The sequence below is a fragment of the Colias eurytheme genome, chromosome 1 (genome assembly GCF_061535395.1).
Source record: "Colias eurytheme isolate Ceu_HAF_F1 chromosome 1, ilColEury1 Martin Lab GWU primary, whole genome shotgun sequence".
NCBI classification, from domain to species: domain Eukaryota; kingdom Metazoa; phylum Arthropoda; class Insecta; order Lepidoptera; family Pieridae; genus Colias; species Colias eurytheme.
Window position 1 is genome coordinate 1,146,003 of NC_142980.1, and position 12,995 is coordinate 1,158,997.

Here is a 12,995-nt window from a genome sequence, read left to right on the forward strand (position 1 = left end):
AAAAGTTGCAAGCCTTTGTGAAACGCAAAATTGCAAGTAAAAAGGTTAACCCGGCTGTTATCGCAAACGACCGAGCCACGTAATTTTCCTTGAAAAAGGTTTGCAAGCGAAAAATTAAATTACACTTTTCACCTATCACTTTCTCGACGCGTATAGAGCGAAAATGAATAATAATGTAGCTTTTTAATTTTAAAACGATCTTTATAGCTGTTAAATACAAGAAAAAAACTATTAAAAATTTTTAATTATTATTTTTTAAAGCACACGTGTCAGAAGTGAAACTTCTTTGGCAAGATTCAAAGATACCAAAATCGTCGCCTTACGACGTGACGGTATTGTCATGACGCGACCTTGAAATTTTACTCTGAACGCGCTTATAGAAGTTTTACTTCAAAAGTAAATGCTGAAACCGCTAATTATATACGTTTAACAGAATAATATTTATAGACTCAAACTTCTCCAACTCCGTAATTAATACAGACCTCATTACAGAATGATATCCAAGAATATCCGAGCCTCAAAGACAATTAATAAAGACGTAGCAGCTACGACTTGTGTAGCGAAGCGATATAGCTATCCTTGCTCATGCGTGTCAACGCTTTAGAACGATTTCATAATAAAATTATACTTAATAATTATCATGTTATAAGACATAAACAAATTAAAGTATGATTGTATAATTATTTACAAATAATACGACGTAGCTTGACGGTTTTCTTGCTGGAACTTTAATGGTCTATAAAGCTTCGGTGTAAACTAAAAATTGTACCTCCCGTGCCTTGCTATGTATCAAATACGTGTCGAAAATGGATCATTGAAGCGATGCGATGTCTATCCTGCGATATCTATCTATCTCACAAGGGAACGGGACTTCACTCGTAGTTCCAACTTAATGAATGAATGAAAAATACTTTATTGCACACTTAATACAGGATTATAAACTAAGAGCCATACAAGTAATAACATGTACAGAGGGCGGTCTTATCGCTGTAAGCGATTTCTGCCAGACAGCGACAACAACTTAATGTATTTGTGAAATAGTAAAAGATTTTTATAGCCTCTTTGATGTAAAACAAATGTTACAGCATGACATCAAAGCGTATTGAAAATAGTCCTTTGTGTATTTGACATTACCAGAGAAACATTGATGAATATAGTTGTTTAACATTTTGAATATATTTTTAAAAAGAGCTTCGAGTTTTATTTAGATCAAACCAGCGAATACTCGTTCCAACCCCACTATGTAAAAATATTTTAGTGTAAACAGGCGTAGAGTATTATTTCGTTGTTCTTACTGCGTTCGCAAAGATTCTATGCAATGTTATAATACTGATCAATACTGAATACGAGTTTTCGTTTTCACTAAAAGATCACGAAAAAAAGGCTCTATGTACGTTTGATGTAAATGCATATACGAAGATAATAATTATTCCTCTGAACGACTAACAGGTATCTTTTTGATAAGAGAATAATATTTGGAATTTAATAATCGTAAAGAACTATTTTTTTGTTGATTGCAATAATGTCAATAACAAAAACAACATGTATAGTAAGTATGTATGTACAATAGCATTCCACATCCGCCAATCTACAGAAGGATTGCATCCGTCGATATTGCATCTAAGAAATTGCTTTGTGCCTTGTTTTAATACTCAAGTATTCTCCAATATGTGAGCCTATTGAACTCGAGATATGAAAGCAATCTAATACGATTAAAGTAAAAATGTCCTCAATAGACGGCTGAATCAATATAGGTATTTTTATAGAGGCAATTTCTTTGCTTTGCAATCTCTATGTGCATTGTATGTTTTCATATAATTCAAATAAGTCGATTCCGTTCATTACTCATATTATTTTAGCACCACTTATATTTAATGAGTAGAGAGCTTTATGACTCCAAGAGTTAAATATATATCTAGTACGTAGTTGGTTCCACTATTTTCTTTTTATTCTTCCTTATACTTTTAATGAAAATTATATTACCTATGTTTAACTTTTTTGGTTTCTCAGTAAATATTTAAGGTTTCAATGCCGAAATATAATTTCGTTCACGACCGCTTCCATTAAACTTACTTTCAGGTAAAATAATATTAGTAATAAAGTTAGTTTCAAAGTTTTCAACAAGTTCTCTTGTTGTTTATTTCGTTCGTGATATCAGAATCTATGACTTCATATTATACTTTTGTTGCAGTACTAGATCAAAGTTTGTATTATTACAATTATAAAGTTTTAATAGGTTTTACGTTGATGTTATTTATATCTTTAATTTAACTATTCTCTTAAGAACTTTGTTGTTATACAAATGTACGTTGAAATACGAAGATCTGTTTTTAATTATTTTTTTACGACAAAGGATTCATGTTTTTTTTTATAACATGTACTTGTTGATACGCCTTGGTGGAATTTTACTCATTGTTCCATTGAGATACATGTACATTCGTACAATCCTTCGGTCTAATTAAAATATTGATAAAGGTGTCCGAGCATTTGCAGCATCAGTTAGCATTTATTTAATATTAAAATATAAATTACCAGACTGGCTAGACCACTTAGTGGAAGCGTTGACCAAAGGGAATTAGGTCAAAATCCACCAGGGGTCAGGACAGAAAGCGGGTTGGAAGGATAGCTCAGTAATCACTTTTAGTACAGCAGTAACGGTTCAATGACTAAAATCACTTAACTGGTTGCTACCCGATTTCTGAATAACACAATTCAAATGTTTTGCCATACAATGTACACACATCATGAACAAAATAATGTTAAAATTATGAAATGTAGTATTGAAGAAATCGCTCTAAAGCGATAAGGCGTCTTTCCAAACTATACAAGGCCAGTACGCAACGGTGTGAAACTAATCACGTATAGTTTGGAAATAACTTTTTTACAAAGTTCTTCCAATCTATACAACAGCAGTACGCAAATACTCGCGTATACTTTGTAGTGAAGTAAGTAAAGAATAGCGCCCCAAAATATACAGCGCCAGTACGCATGCGGACTAATCGTGTATGTTTCGGAGTAAGCGCGGCGTCTTTCCATTGCTCGCGTTTATATTATTATTGTATTGCTGTTTTGAAATCTATTATTAAAATGCATGTGTATTGTGTATATAATGTTGCGTACTGATCGTATATTTTTTGTATCGAGGATGCTTGTGTCTTCGTTCCCGACTAGGTATACTGCACGACTTACAATTGACAATAGTGCTAAAATGTAACAATCTAATAAGTCCAGAAGAAGACGGTTGCGAGGCGACGGAGCCCCGCTTCGCGGGGCTCCTATTTTTGTGTAGATAAAAAAAACACGAACCTAACCTAACCTATAGGTAACCCTTATATCTGTTACCTATTTATTTTTCTAAGCTTACTTAATAATATTTTTATTCCATATTTTACTGAATCAATCAAGAAGAATAAAAGTAGATAGATATAGCTGTACAAGTCTTTGATTGCCTATATATTTATTATTTCGCTCAAGCGTAAGTGGTGTAGTAGCTATATTTAGTTATACATATTTTGCGTACTGATCGTGTATAGTTTGGAACGAAGAAGCAAGCATCCGCGTTACAAAGTATACACGATCAGTACGCAAAATTCGTGTATATATTGTAATAACAAACTTAAAAACAGCATTACAATGTATACACGAGCAGTTTCCTATGGTTGCGTTCTGGCTATGTATAGTTTGGAAATACGCAGCGATAAGACCGCCATTTTTACGTATATGCTATCTTTAAGTGTTTGTATTTTTTACGGTTTAAGACATTTATTTCTCAAAAAGATTACATTTGAATCACTTACAGAGAAATAATAATAAAATTTATTATAAACATGTTTGCTCGCTTAACGTTGTACGTATGTAGTAAGTAGTTTCATAAAACAAATAAAATAATTATACAAGAAGAATAACAAAAAAATAATTTATTATCTTTAAGTGCAATAAAGTATTGATAAATAAAATAATAAATAAACATTGTGAAGCAGGCAAATTAAACTTTAATTTGAGATTAATAATGGTAATTTATGTGTATACCAGAACATTCATAAAACTCATATCAATTGTTGGGGTTATTGATATAGTTAGGCGTATTATAACGGGTATTAAACTAATATTATTCACCTGTGTATCCTCTTACCTAATACCTAAACACCGAAAACGTTGAATTTAGCAAAATAATAGGGAACAGAATACAACATGCCTCGCCTAGAAACCCGTAGTATATTAGCATTCACCAGCAAGCAAACCGTGAAATTTATAGCTCCTAGTTCAGCTTTAATGTTATATTTCTATTCAATTACGTTTGTAACAACATTTTATTAACTAGTAAACGGTGAAAGAACATAAGTATCTTCTCAATAGATTTCATATTTGTAATTGACAAATAATACTTCATTTTTGCAGTGTGTTTTTGAGTATAAAAAAAATGTGTGCGTGTACTTGTGTAAACACGTAAGAAGTGAAACTTCTTTATGACCTTATTTTTCAAAAAATAATTTACTATATGCAACTTTACAGAAATACGTCGAATCACGCGTGGCAGGGATAAGAAAAAGATGGCGCGTAACGGAAAAATGTCACGCGTAACGAAAAAATGTTACACTAAATTTTTTTCCAACCCCGATAAAGAAGTTTCACTTCAATAAATTTACCACCACGTTAAAACTTATATAGTATAAGTAATAGAATCACAATGTATTTCCCGTATTGACAAATTGCATTGGAAACTTTCTTCTATACAAGTGCGTTCAAACTCGAAGGTGAGGCAAATAGTCCATTGTATGGTGAAGATACAATATTGGTCTTTCATATGTTGTATTCTTTGTTGAAGTTCACAATGCATGCTCGATCTTTCTTAAATTTGTTTCCTTTTGTAAAGGAAAATAACAAATATATTTTGTTTATAAAACCAGCAGTATCTTACGATAAATAAATAATTAAGAACAAAACGAATAACGATTAATCTTAATAGTCTGAGACCAAGCGCAGATTACTAAACAGTTAGCTACTACGTCAACGCGGCAACGGTCTAAAATAAGTTCATGGAAAAAGCCTAAAGTTGGAAAATCTGTTTGGAAAATTCGAAACGCTACCTGTCTTATTGATCCGAGATTCAACAGGTTTATTTCGTACATAATCTTATCATTCTCAACTGCCTAGTTCGCGCTTATTCCATTGAATGCCAAGCTTTTAGCATTAGCCCGCCATTTTGAATATTTAATGACGTCAGTAATTGCTTATCTGCTGAATACTCTATATTAATGCTAATGTAATTTAATTTATAATACTAAGCGAAATTCTATTCTGTTTTTTGTGTGAGATAAGGATTGAGCTCGTGTTTTAATAATTTAATTTTAACTTAGTCTGTAATTCGATGTTTTATAGAGAAATGTTTTATGAATAAAAAATTAGTATTTCAACATTTTAAAAGAACAAACATATTTAAAAATTGTTTGCGTTTGATAAGTTTGAAATTGCAGCAACTCAAAACTTTGTACTTAATAACAATAAATTTATTGTCCGTATTTAATTCATTTCATAATTTAACTGAAATTTTATAAGCAATCAGTTAAGATTAAAATAATCATTATAATAAATAAAAATATAAAATATAGTGTACGAACGTAATGATATGCAATATGAATAATGCGAATTCCTTCGGGTATTAACCTAGTTTACAACATATATCTTATTCGAGATAATCCTCTATTTTGCATACAATATCATTGGAGAAACATACTTGATATAGCAACAGTACTATTATAGCAGTTGTACTCAAGTTTGCATATCTAATAATAATTATACTAATCTATATGAGTATCTATACTATAATATTATAAAGCTGAAGAGTTTGTTTGTTTGAACGTGCTAATCTCGGGAACTACTGGTCCGATTTGAAAAATTCTTTCGGTGTTAGATAGCTCATTTATCGAGGAAGGCTATAGGCTATATATCATCACGCTACGACCAACAGGATTGGAGCCACGGGGGTGAAACCGCGCGGAGCAGCTAGTTGTAAAATATACTGGAACTGTGTATACTTAGGTTTAGAGATTTAAAATTTATAATAGTTACAAATATTAAAACAATATTAATATAGATTCCTTTATATATAGGCTTTCTGTGATAACACGTTTCGTGCAAAACCGCCATATTTAAATACATTTTATATTGAAAAAAGTGAGCTTCTTCTAAAGTTAAATAGTAATAAAAAATAAATGATCTAACTAAAATGTCTATAAAGCATAGAAACACTTAAATTAATGAATATAAAGCATATTTTTGTGTGAACTAAAAACATGGTCGAAATATTTTCATTATGAGTCCTCTGTATAGAAATGGTTGAACAAGTGGAGTAGTGATAACAACTTATCTTTGTTGATAATAGAGTGACTTGCTTTGTGAGTGCTACGAAACATACTCTGTAGGTATCGTATTTTATGTGTGTGTATAAATAAATAATCAGAAGGACTAAAAATCTATTATAATAACCTAAAATTTAATTTATATAATTTTCGTGTTTGTAACCAAACTCTTCCGTAACGGCTTGACCGATTTTTAGGATATTTTTGGGTGTACCTAAATTCAATGAAGGTGTAAAATAAAAACCGATGTTTTTCATCGGATTTTCTTGTCTTTCATTTGACATTACCTTATTTTTCTTCCACATCTAAATAATTTAAGTAAATCCAAATTTGAACCATGGACTTGGCATGTAAAACCGCGGGACACACCGAGTCTTGAATTAAAATTTTCCCATATTTATTAAAATTAAATTTATTTGTGTTACAATTACAAACGTTCTCTCGCATACCCTTACATGTTACAATTAATTTGCTTTGATATTTCATCCGTGTATTACTCGTTTGCTTATTAAGGCATGTCTGTATTTTAATTGTGTTAGCACAATTTAATTATTAGTTAAATAGAATAAATGTATTTATCTACTTTGATCCTCATTTATACATCCTTTATGTAATGTTTAAAATCCGAAACGTTTGGGCTTTTTCATTAAGAATTATGTAAAGTAAAGAATACATGAGAAAGGATTACAGAGTAATGTGCAGTGTTTTAAAAGAGAGAATTATTTCTTTTTAAGACTCATTAATTAATGTGAAAATATTAAAAACAAAATCGAAACTTAAACTAGTTAGAACCACGCTATAACTTAGCTAAATTAAGACCAAACATGACAACATACAACACCTAAGATCTATTAATTTAAAATTTTGAAATAATTCGTATCTAAACCACGCGTAGCCTCGTTTCAGACATTGCTACGTTGAATAATAATGTAACAAAATCCATCAAGAGCTTACTCTAAAGAAAATATATTCAAAAAGTTAAGTCTAGCTTACCCTCGTGGTTAAAGGACAGATACGTTTCCATTTTCTTTACAATCTATACTTTCCTACACAAATACTATTTATTTCTATTGGACTAAAAAACTCCATCTAAACCAGTATGGAAATTATTCTACGAGGCTATAGTTATATCTTCAACTAGCTGCTCCGCGCGGTTTCACCCCCGTGGCTCCACTCCTGTTAATCGTACCGTGATGATATATAGCCTATAGCCTTCCTCGATAAATGAGCTATCTAACACCGAAAGAATTTTTCAAATCGGACCAGTAGTTCCCGAGATTAGCGCGTTCAAACAAACAAACAAACAAACTCTTCAGCTTTATAATATTAGTATATAGTTTTATCAAGTGTTTATCCGAATACAACTTCTCAGTTTAATCATTAGGAGCTTGGCAGCATGTAGGTTTAGAGAGGGCAAAAGTGTAGCCCCAATCTACAGATTACTACATGCTGCAGCAAATTGTGTTTGAACTAAACTAGTTGATCTGTTATAAACTGTAGAGTATAAGTATTAGTTGAGGCTTAAGCCAAGGATTAAAACCTTCAAAATTAAGCCCACACTAAATAAAAAAGGGAAAATGTAAATTCAAATGATTTAACTTTAGCACTTCTAATGTTTTATCGATAGTTTTACGCATTGTATGAAATATGAAAATGCTTTCAGCTTACCAAAGTACCTAGACATTGTACGTATAAGTTAAGTTCAAAGTTAAATTTAATTAAAATCGGTTCATCCGTTTCGGTAAAACATAATACACATGTACACTGTCTTTATGTACGTTATAAAGAACAATATCTTTAACTCGATGTTTGTTGTGTTAATGACATCAAAGCAGTTAAACGAAGTAACACAAAATAATTAAACTAGACAATCAGAATTGAACTAATCAATTCAAAACATTTTCGTGCTGCGGCTAATGAAGCCAAATTGCTAATCGTATAACATCCAGTTTGACCCGCATACATAATACCTAAAGCTCTAAACACAATTCTACAGTTCTCAAATAGACGTGTTCGAGTTAAACATACGTCAATAATTAATAATCGTTCTGCATTTAGTGAATGCCAACTTTGGACCAAACGGAATTTCCAATTCCCTACATTTTCGCCGAAATCACGAAACAAAGCTGTGCTAGAATGTGTTCCCGTAAATTTGCGTTACATTAATTAGCAGTGCTGTATGGATTTCGTGATGTGTTGTGGCTTTGTGAATAATGTGGATTTATTAGAACGAGATTCTAACAAAATTGAATTTTTAGGTTTGCTATGATATTTAATGTTGAAAATATACTTACTAAGTTACTAACATCACTCAATTAAATTAGATTCACATGTACTTTAAAACTGTTATCTCAATTTGTATCGTAGCTCCTAAAACTTTCATTGATTGTCCTTTTAATTAATAAAAACGACTTAAACAGTTCCTAAGCGAAATTAAATCCAGAAAATAAAATATAATTTGTAAAATATAACATAAAAATGCTTATATTTCAGTCTACGATTTCTTACTTCTTCTTTATCGTCAATACTAACAAAAGATAAAATATCTTTTGTTAAAATAAAACACGTGGTTCGTAAATCAAAGGTGTTCTCGTAACAGAGGTGTTAGGAAACTTTATACAGTGAGATTTTATGGTATTGAAATATTTTCGTATCAATTCGTACTCGACTGGTTCGTTTTGGTTCTAGCTTTTTGTATAGAAGAATGAAAACTTTTTTCTTTGTTAAAATAAGTTATAGTATACTAGCTTTCCGCCCGCGGCTTCGCCCGCTTTGTCTAAAAAATAATAAATTATATACTTACCTTCCTCTTGAATCACTCTATCTATTAAATAAAACCGGCCAAGTGCGAGTCGGGCTCGCGCACAAAGGGTTCCGTAGCAGCAAATATAATAAATTACAGTTAAATCAACCTATCTCAAAAACTATAAGAGATACTTTGATCAAACCAAAAATCGTTGAAAGAGTTAATTAGCATGCATCACCTCTATTTTTTTTAGAATTTTATACCCCGTAGTTATAAAAATAGAGGGGGGGGGACATACTTTTTACGACTTTGAGAGCTGATATCTCAAAAACCGTTCACTTTAAGAAAAATGTTTTTTAGAAAACTTTATATCATTTTAAAAGACCTTTCCATTGATACCCCACACGGGTATGTACATCGAAAAAAAAAATTTCATCCCTCAGTTACATGTATGGGGGGCCCCACCCCCAATTCTTTTTTTTACTATTTAGTGTCATATTTTTGTAGCGGTTCATACAACACATATTCCCATCAAATTTCATCACTGTAGTACTTATAGTTTCCGAGTAAATCGGCTGTGACAGACGGACAGACGGACAGACGGACAGACGGACATGACGAAACTATAAGGGTTCCGTTTTTGCCATTTTGGCTACGGAACCCTAAAAAAACGCATCAAAATCCGTTGCGTGGTTTTAAAGATTTAAGCATAGGTACATAGGGACATAGGGACAGAGAAAGCGACTTTTTTATACTATGTATACCTATACATACAAGAATAGACATGACTACTTTGTATAAACTATTTTTATTAATTTCCTCGTAGCATATGTTCTATGTTAGGTAATAATATGGTACCTATACCTACTATAAAATATATCTTTAAAAATATATCAATATTTCCATCCTGCGTTTTTAATTCTAATACCTTATATACGGTTCTTAAGGAATGAATAAATTAAGATTGATAAGAAAATGTGAAAATTCAAGAAAACTTATCTTCCATTAAACTTGGCGTTTGACAGTTCACGCCCTTGCAGGAAGACTTCTGCCGAGTCAGCTAGTTTTATTAGAAAAAACTAGCTGTTGCCGTTTAAGCAAATATTTTTATAGTAGTAACTAGCGGTCCGCCCCGGCTTCGCCCATGGTACATATTTACGTTTTCTCTACATAAGAACCATCCTCGTACTTCAAGGAATATAATAAAAAAAGAATTATCGAAATCGGTTCAGCCGTTCTCGAGTTATGCGCTTACCAACACATTTTGCGATTCATTTTTTATATATAAAGAAGAAGATAGTATAGTAGTGTTTTAAATATAAGCAATTAAGATCATCATCTTGATAGAAAGACACATCCTCCTAAACTGAAAAAATCTAAAATATGCAGGGCTATTAACCCTGCACCAATTTTTATAGTAAAAAACGGGATTATTACAAAATTAAAATACAAAATATTCGCTATTTGAACAGAGGTTCAAAACGGTTTCTACGTTAAAGTATAAATTGTAATTTCTCCCACAAACTCGAATATTTATTCATTGAACTTGGCTTCTTTCAAAGCTTCTTTGAAATCAACAAGAATGTAACAGCTACATGGAATAAGACTATACAAATCAAATACAAAAACATCGGCTAGAAAATCTTAAATTGAATTTTTATAGACACGTATTATTACATATTTCGCAATAAAAGGTAGCCTATGTCCTTTCTCGGGTATCAAAATATCTCTATACCAAATTTCATGCAAATTGGTTCAGTAGTTTAGGCGTGATTGAGTAACAGACAGACAGACAGAGTTACTTTCGCATTTATAATATTAGTATGGATTATTATTATTTTTTTTTTTTTATTTATAACATTTATTTCAGGTAACAGACAATAAATTGTACGGACCCATAGAATAAATACCTTACAGACTAACATACATATAATAATTTAAAACTAAACTAAATTAATACACGCTATGTCTTCGGCGTGTGACGCGATTCCGGGGGGCCGGGTATCCGTCCGCGGAAGCGGCGAAACACAACTCCCTGCGGCCAAAACCCTTCGTCCATGTAGACGCTCAGCTTGGCGGTCGGTACTCTCACCACGAAGGACTTGAAGCTCACTTTATGGCGAGACTCCAGCCGTTCCACTCGCAGACTCAAACCTGTCTTCGCATGCAAGTACTCGACAACATCTTCAGTCTTGGTACAGTAGTGCACACGAGACACGTAGAGCGGCGTCGTCGGCACCTCTGCGCGCATCCGCAAGTTTGGATCCCTCGTTGCGGTGCCACACTTGTTCTGACGAGTCAGCTTCCTCTTCTTCTGGACTTTTGTGAAGCCATCCTCGTCGACGCCCTTCGTTTTTGAAGGTAAACTTTTCCGCACGGGTGCGTTTACTCCTTTTGTTGGTTTGGGGGTCGCAGTCATTTTTGCGGCTGCAGCGGCGTAGTCACGTTGAGGAGCAGCTGGCAACGTGACATGCGATGTCTTCTCCGGGGGAGAGGTAACGGGAGCGGGGCGCGAGGCATCACTCGGGTCATCGGCGGTCGGCGACACGTCAACATCAGCAGTTAAAATGCCGACGCATGCATTTTGCGCTCCGCGACGTGCATTCACATATGACGGCACGGGTGACCTACATATTGCATGCGCATCGCGATATGTCGCTAACTCGACTCGTAAATCGGAGATGGTCTTCTCTGAGGCCTCCAACTTGGTGTGTACCTCGGCCAGACTCGCCTTAAGGAATGTGATGTCCTTAAGGAGCCTCGTAACATCGACGTGGTCGAATCCCACCGGTGGAAGTTTATGCAACTCCTTTGCGACGAAATCGGGCACGTCATCGGGATCAGTCACCTTCAATAGGCTGATGATGTCCTGTATGCATTTTTCACCCCCGTTCCTGCGGCGGGACGGCATCGTGGCAATCTTGTCTAGCGTTTGGAAGAGTAGCACCTTGCCACTGCTGATTTCCTTCTCGTTAAAGTTAGTTTTGCAGATTTGCATGATGCTAACCTCGTCCATTGTATCGATGGCATTTTGGATGAACGCCAACAGCTCATTTACAATGAGTGTTTTACAACTCATTATAAAAGTTCATGCAGCGGCAGAGCCGCGCGTGGCGCGAATTGTTATTCCTTACTGCAGTGCTAGCACTAATCACGTCCAATTCCGAACGCGTCTAGCGCACGACTGCATTATAATAAGCAAATTAAACTAAATTATTATTTTATAGTGCTTTCCTTAGATCATTAAGTAAGTGCTTTCTCTAGCATAAGGTTACATATTTTTTATTAATATACTCCTTGTTATTTTCCTGTTTAATATGATATATGGTATATTTATATAATGTACATCGGGATTCTTGACAGGGGCGTAGCTACCGCCGTATCTGCCGTATCAATTATACGGGGCCCCCGCGCCAAGAGGGCCCCCAACGTGCGCTTTTGTGAGAAATCTTTACCCTTCCTAAGGGGCCCCAAACAAATTTTTATATGGGGCCCCGCCAAGGCACGCTACGCTTCTGATTCTTGAACTGGAATAAATGAGACAGGTTGTTATTCCACTTCCAAAACGAATAATAATGATACAAATTTTGATTCTAATATAACTTATTTTCCAAACTTGGCTTTCGAGTACCTGTAAATTAAAATAAGTATACGAAGCTCGTATAACTTTAAGCCAACTCCGAACAAATGACGGGCGACTTTTCTCAATTAGTGTGAATAAAATATCAACCAAAGTCAACCTTCAGCTTAAAATTACACCTCTATAATTTAATTAGAACAAACAGAATAGCTAATGAATACTTGGAACTAATTAACAGAGTAATTTATAGGCAACTTAATATATAATGCAAGCCATCGAGAAAGTAATTAAACAGTCTCGCCTTTAGTTT

At 33.7% G+C, this 12,995-nt stretch overlaps 2 protein-coding genes across 4 annotated transcripts in view; one reads left to right on the forward strand and one right to left on the reverse strand.

Moving 5' to 3' along the window:
- LOC149910851 (uncharacterized) overlaps positions 1-12,995 on the forward strand; it is an 81,105-nt gene that overhangs the window by 39,526 nt on the left and 28,584 nt on the right. The gene's annotated exons all lie outside the window — the stretch shown is intronic.
- On the reverse strand, positions 10,990-12,184 carry LOC149910852 (uncharacterized). The gene has a single exon (XM_090119997.1). The coding sequence runs from the start codon at positions 12,182-12,184 to the stop codon at positions 11,069-11,071; it is 1,116 nt and encodes a 371-aa protein (XP_089976123.1). The 3' UTR covers positions 10,990-11,068.

Coding starts and splice junctions, on each gene's coding strand:
- LOC149910852 (XM_090119997.1), bottom strand. CDS start 12,184: ATGAGTTGTAAAACACTCATTGTAAATGAGCTGTTGGCGTTCATCCAA.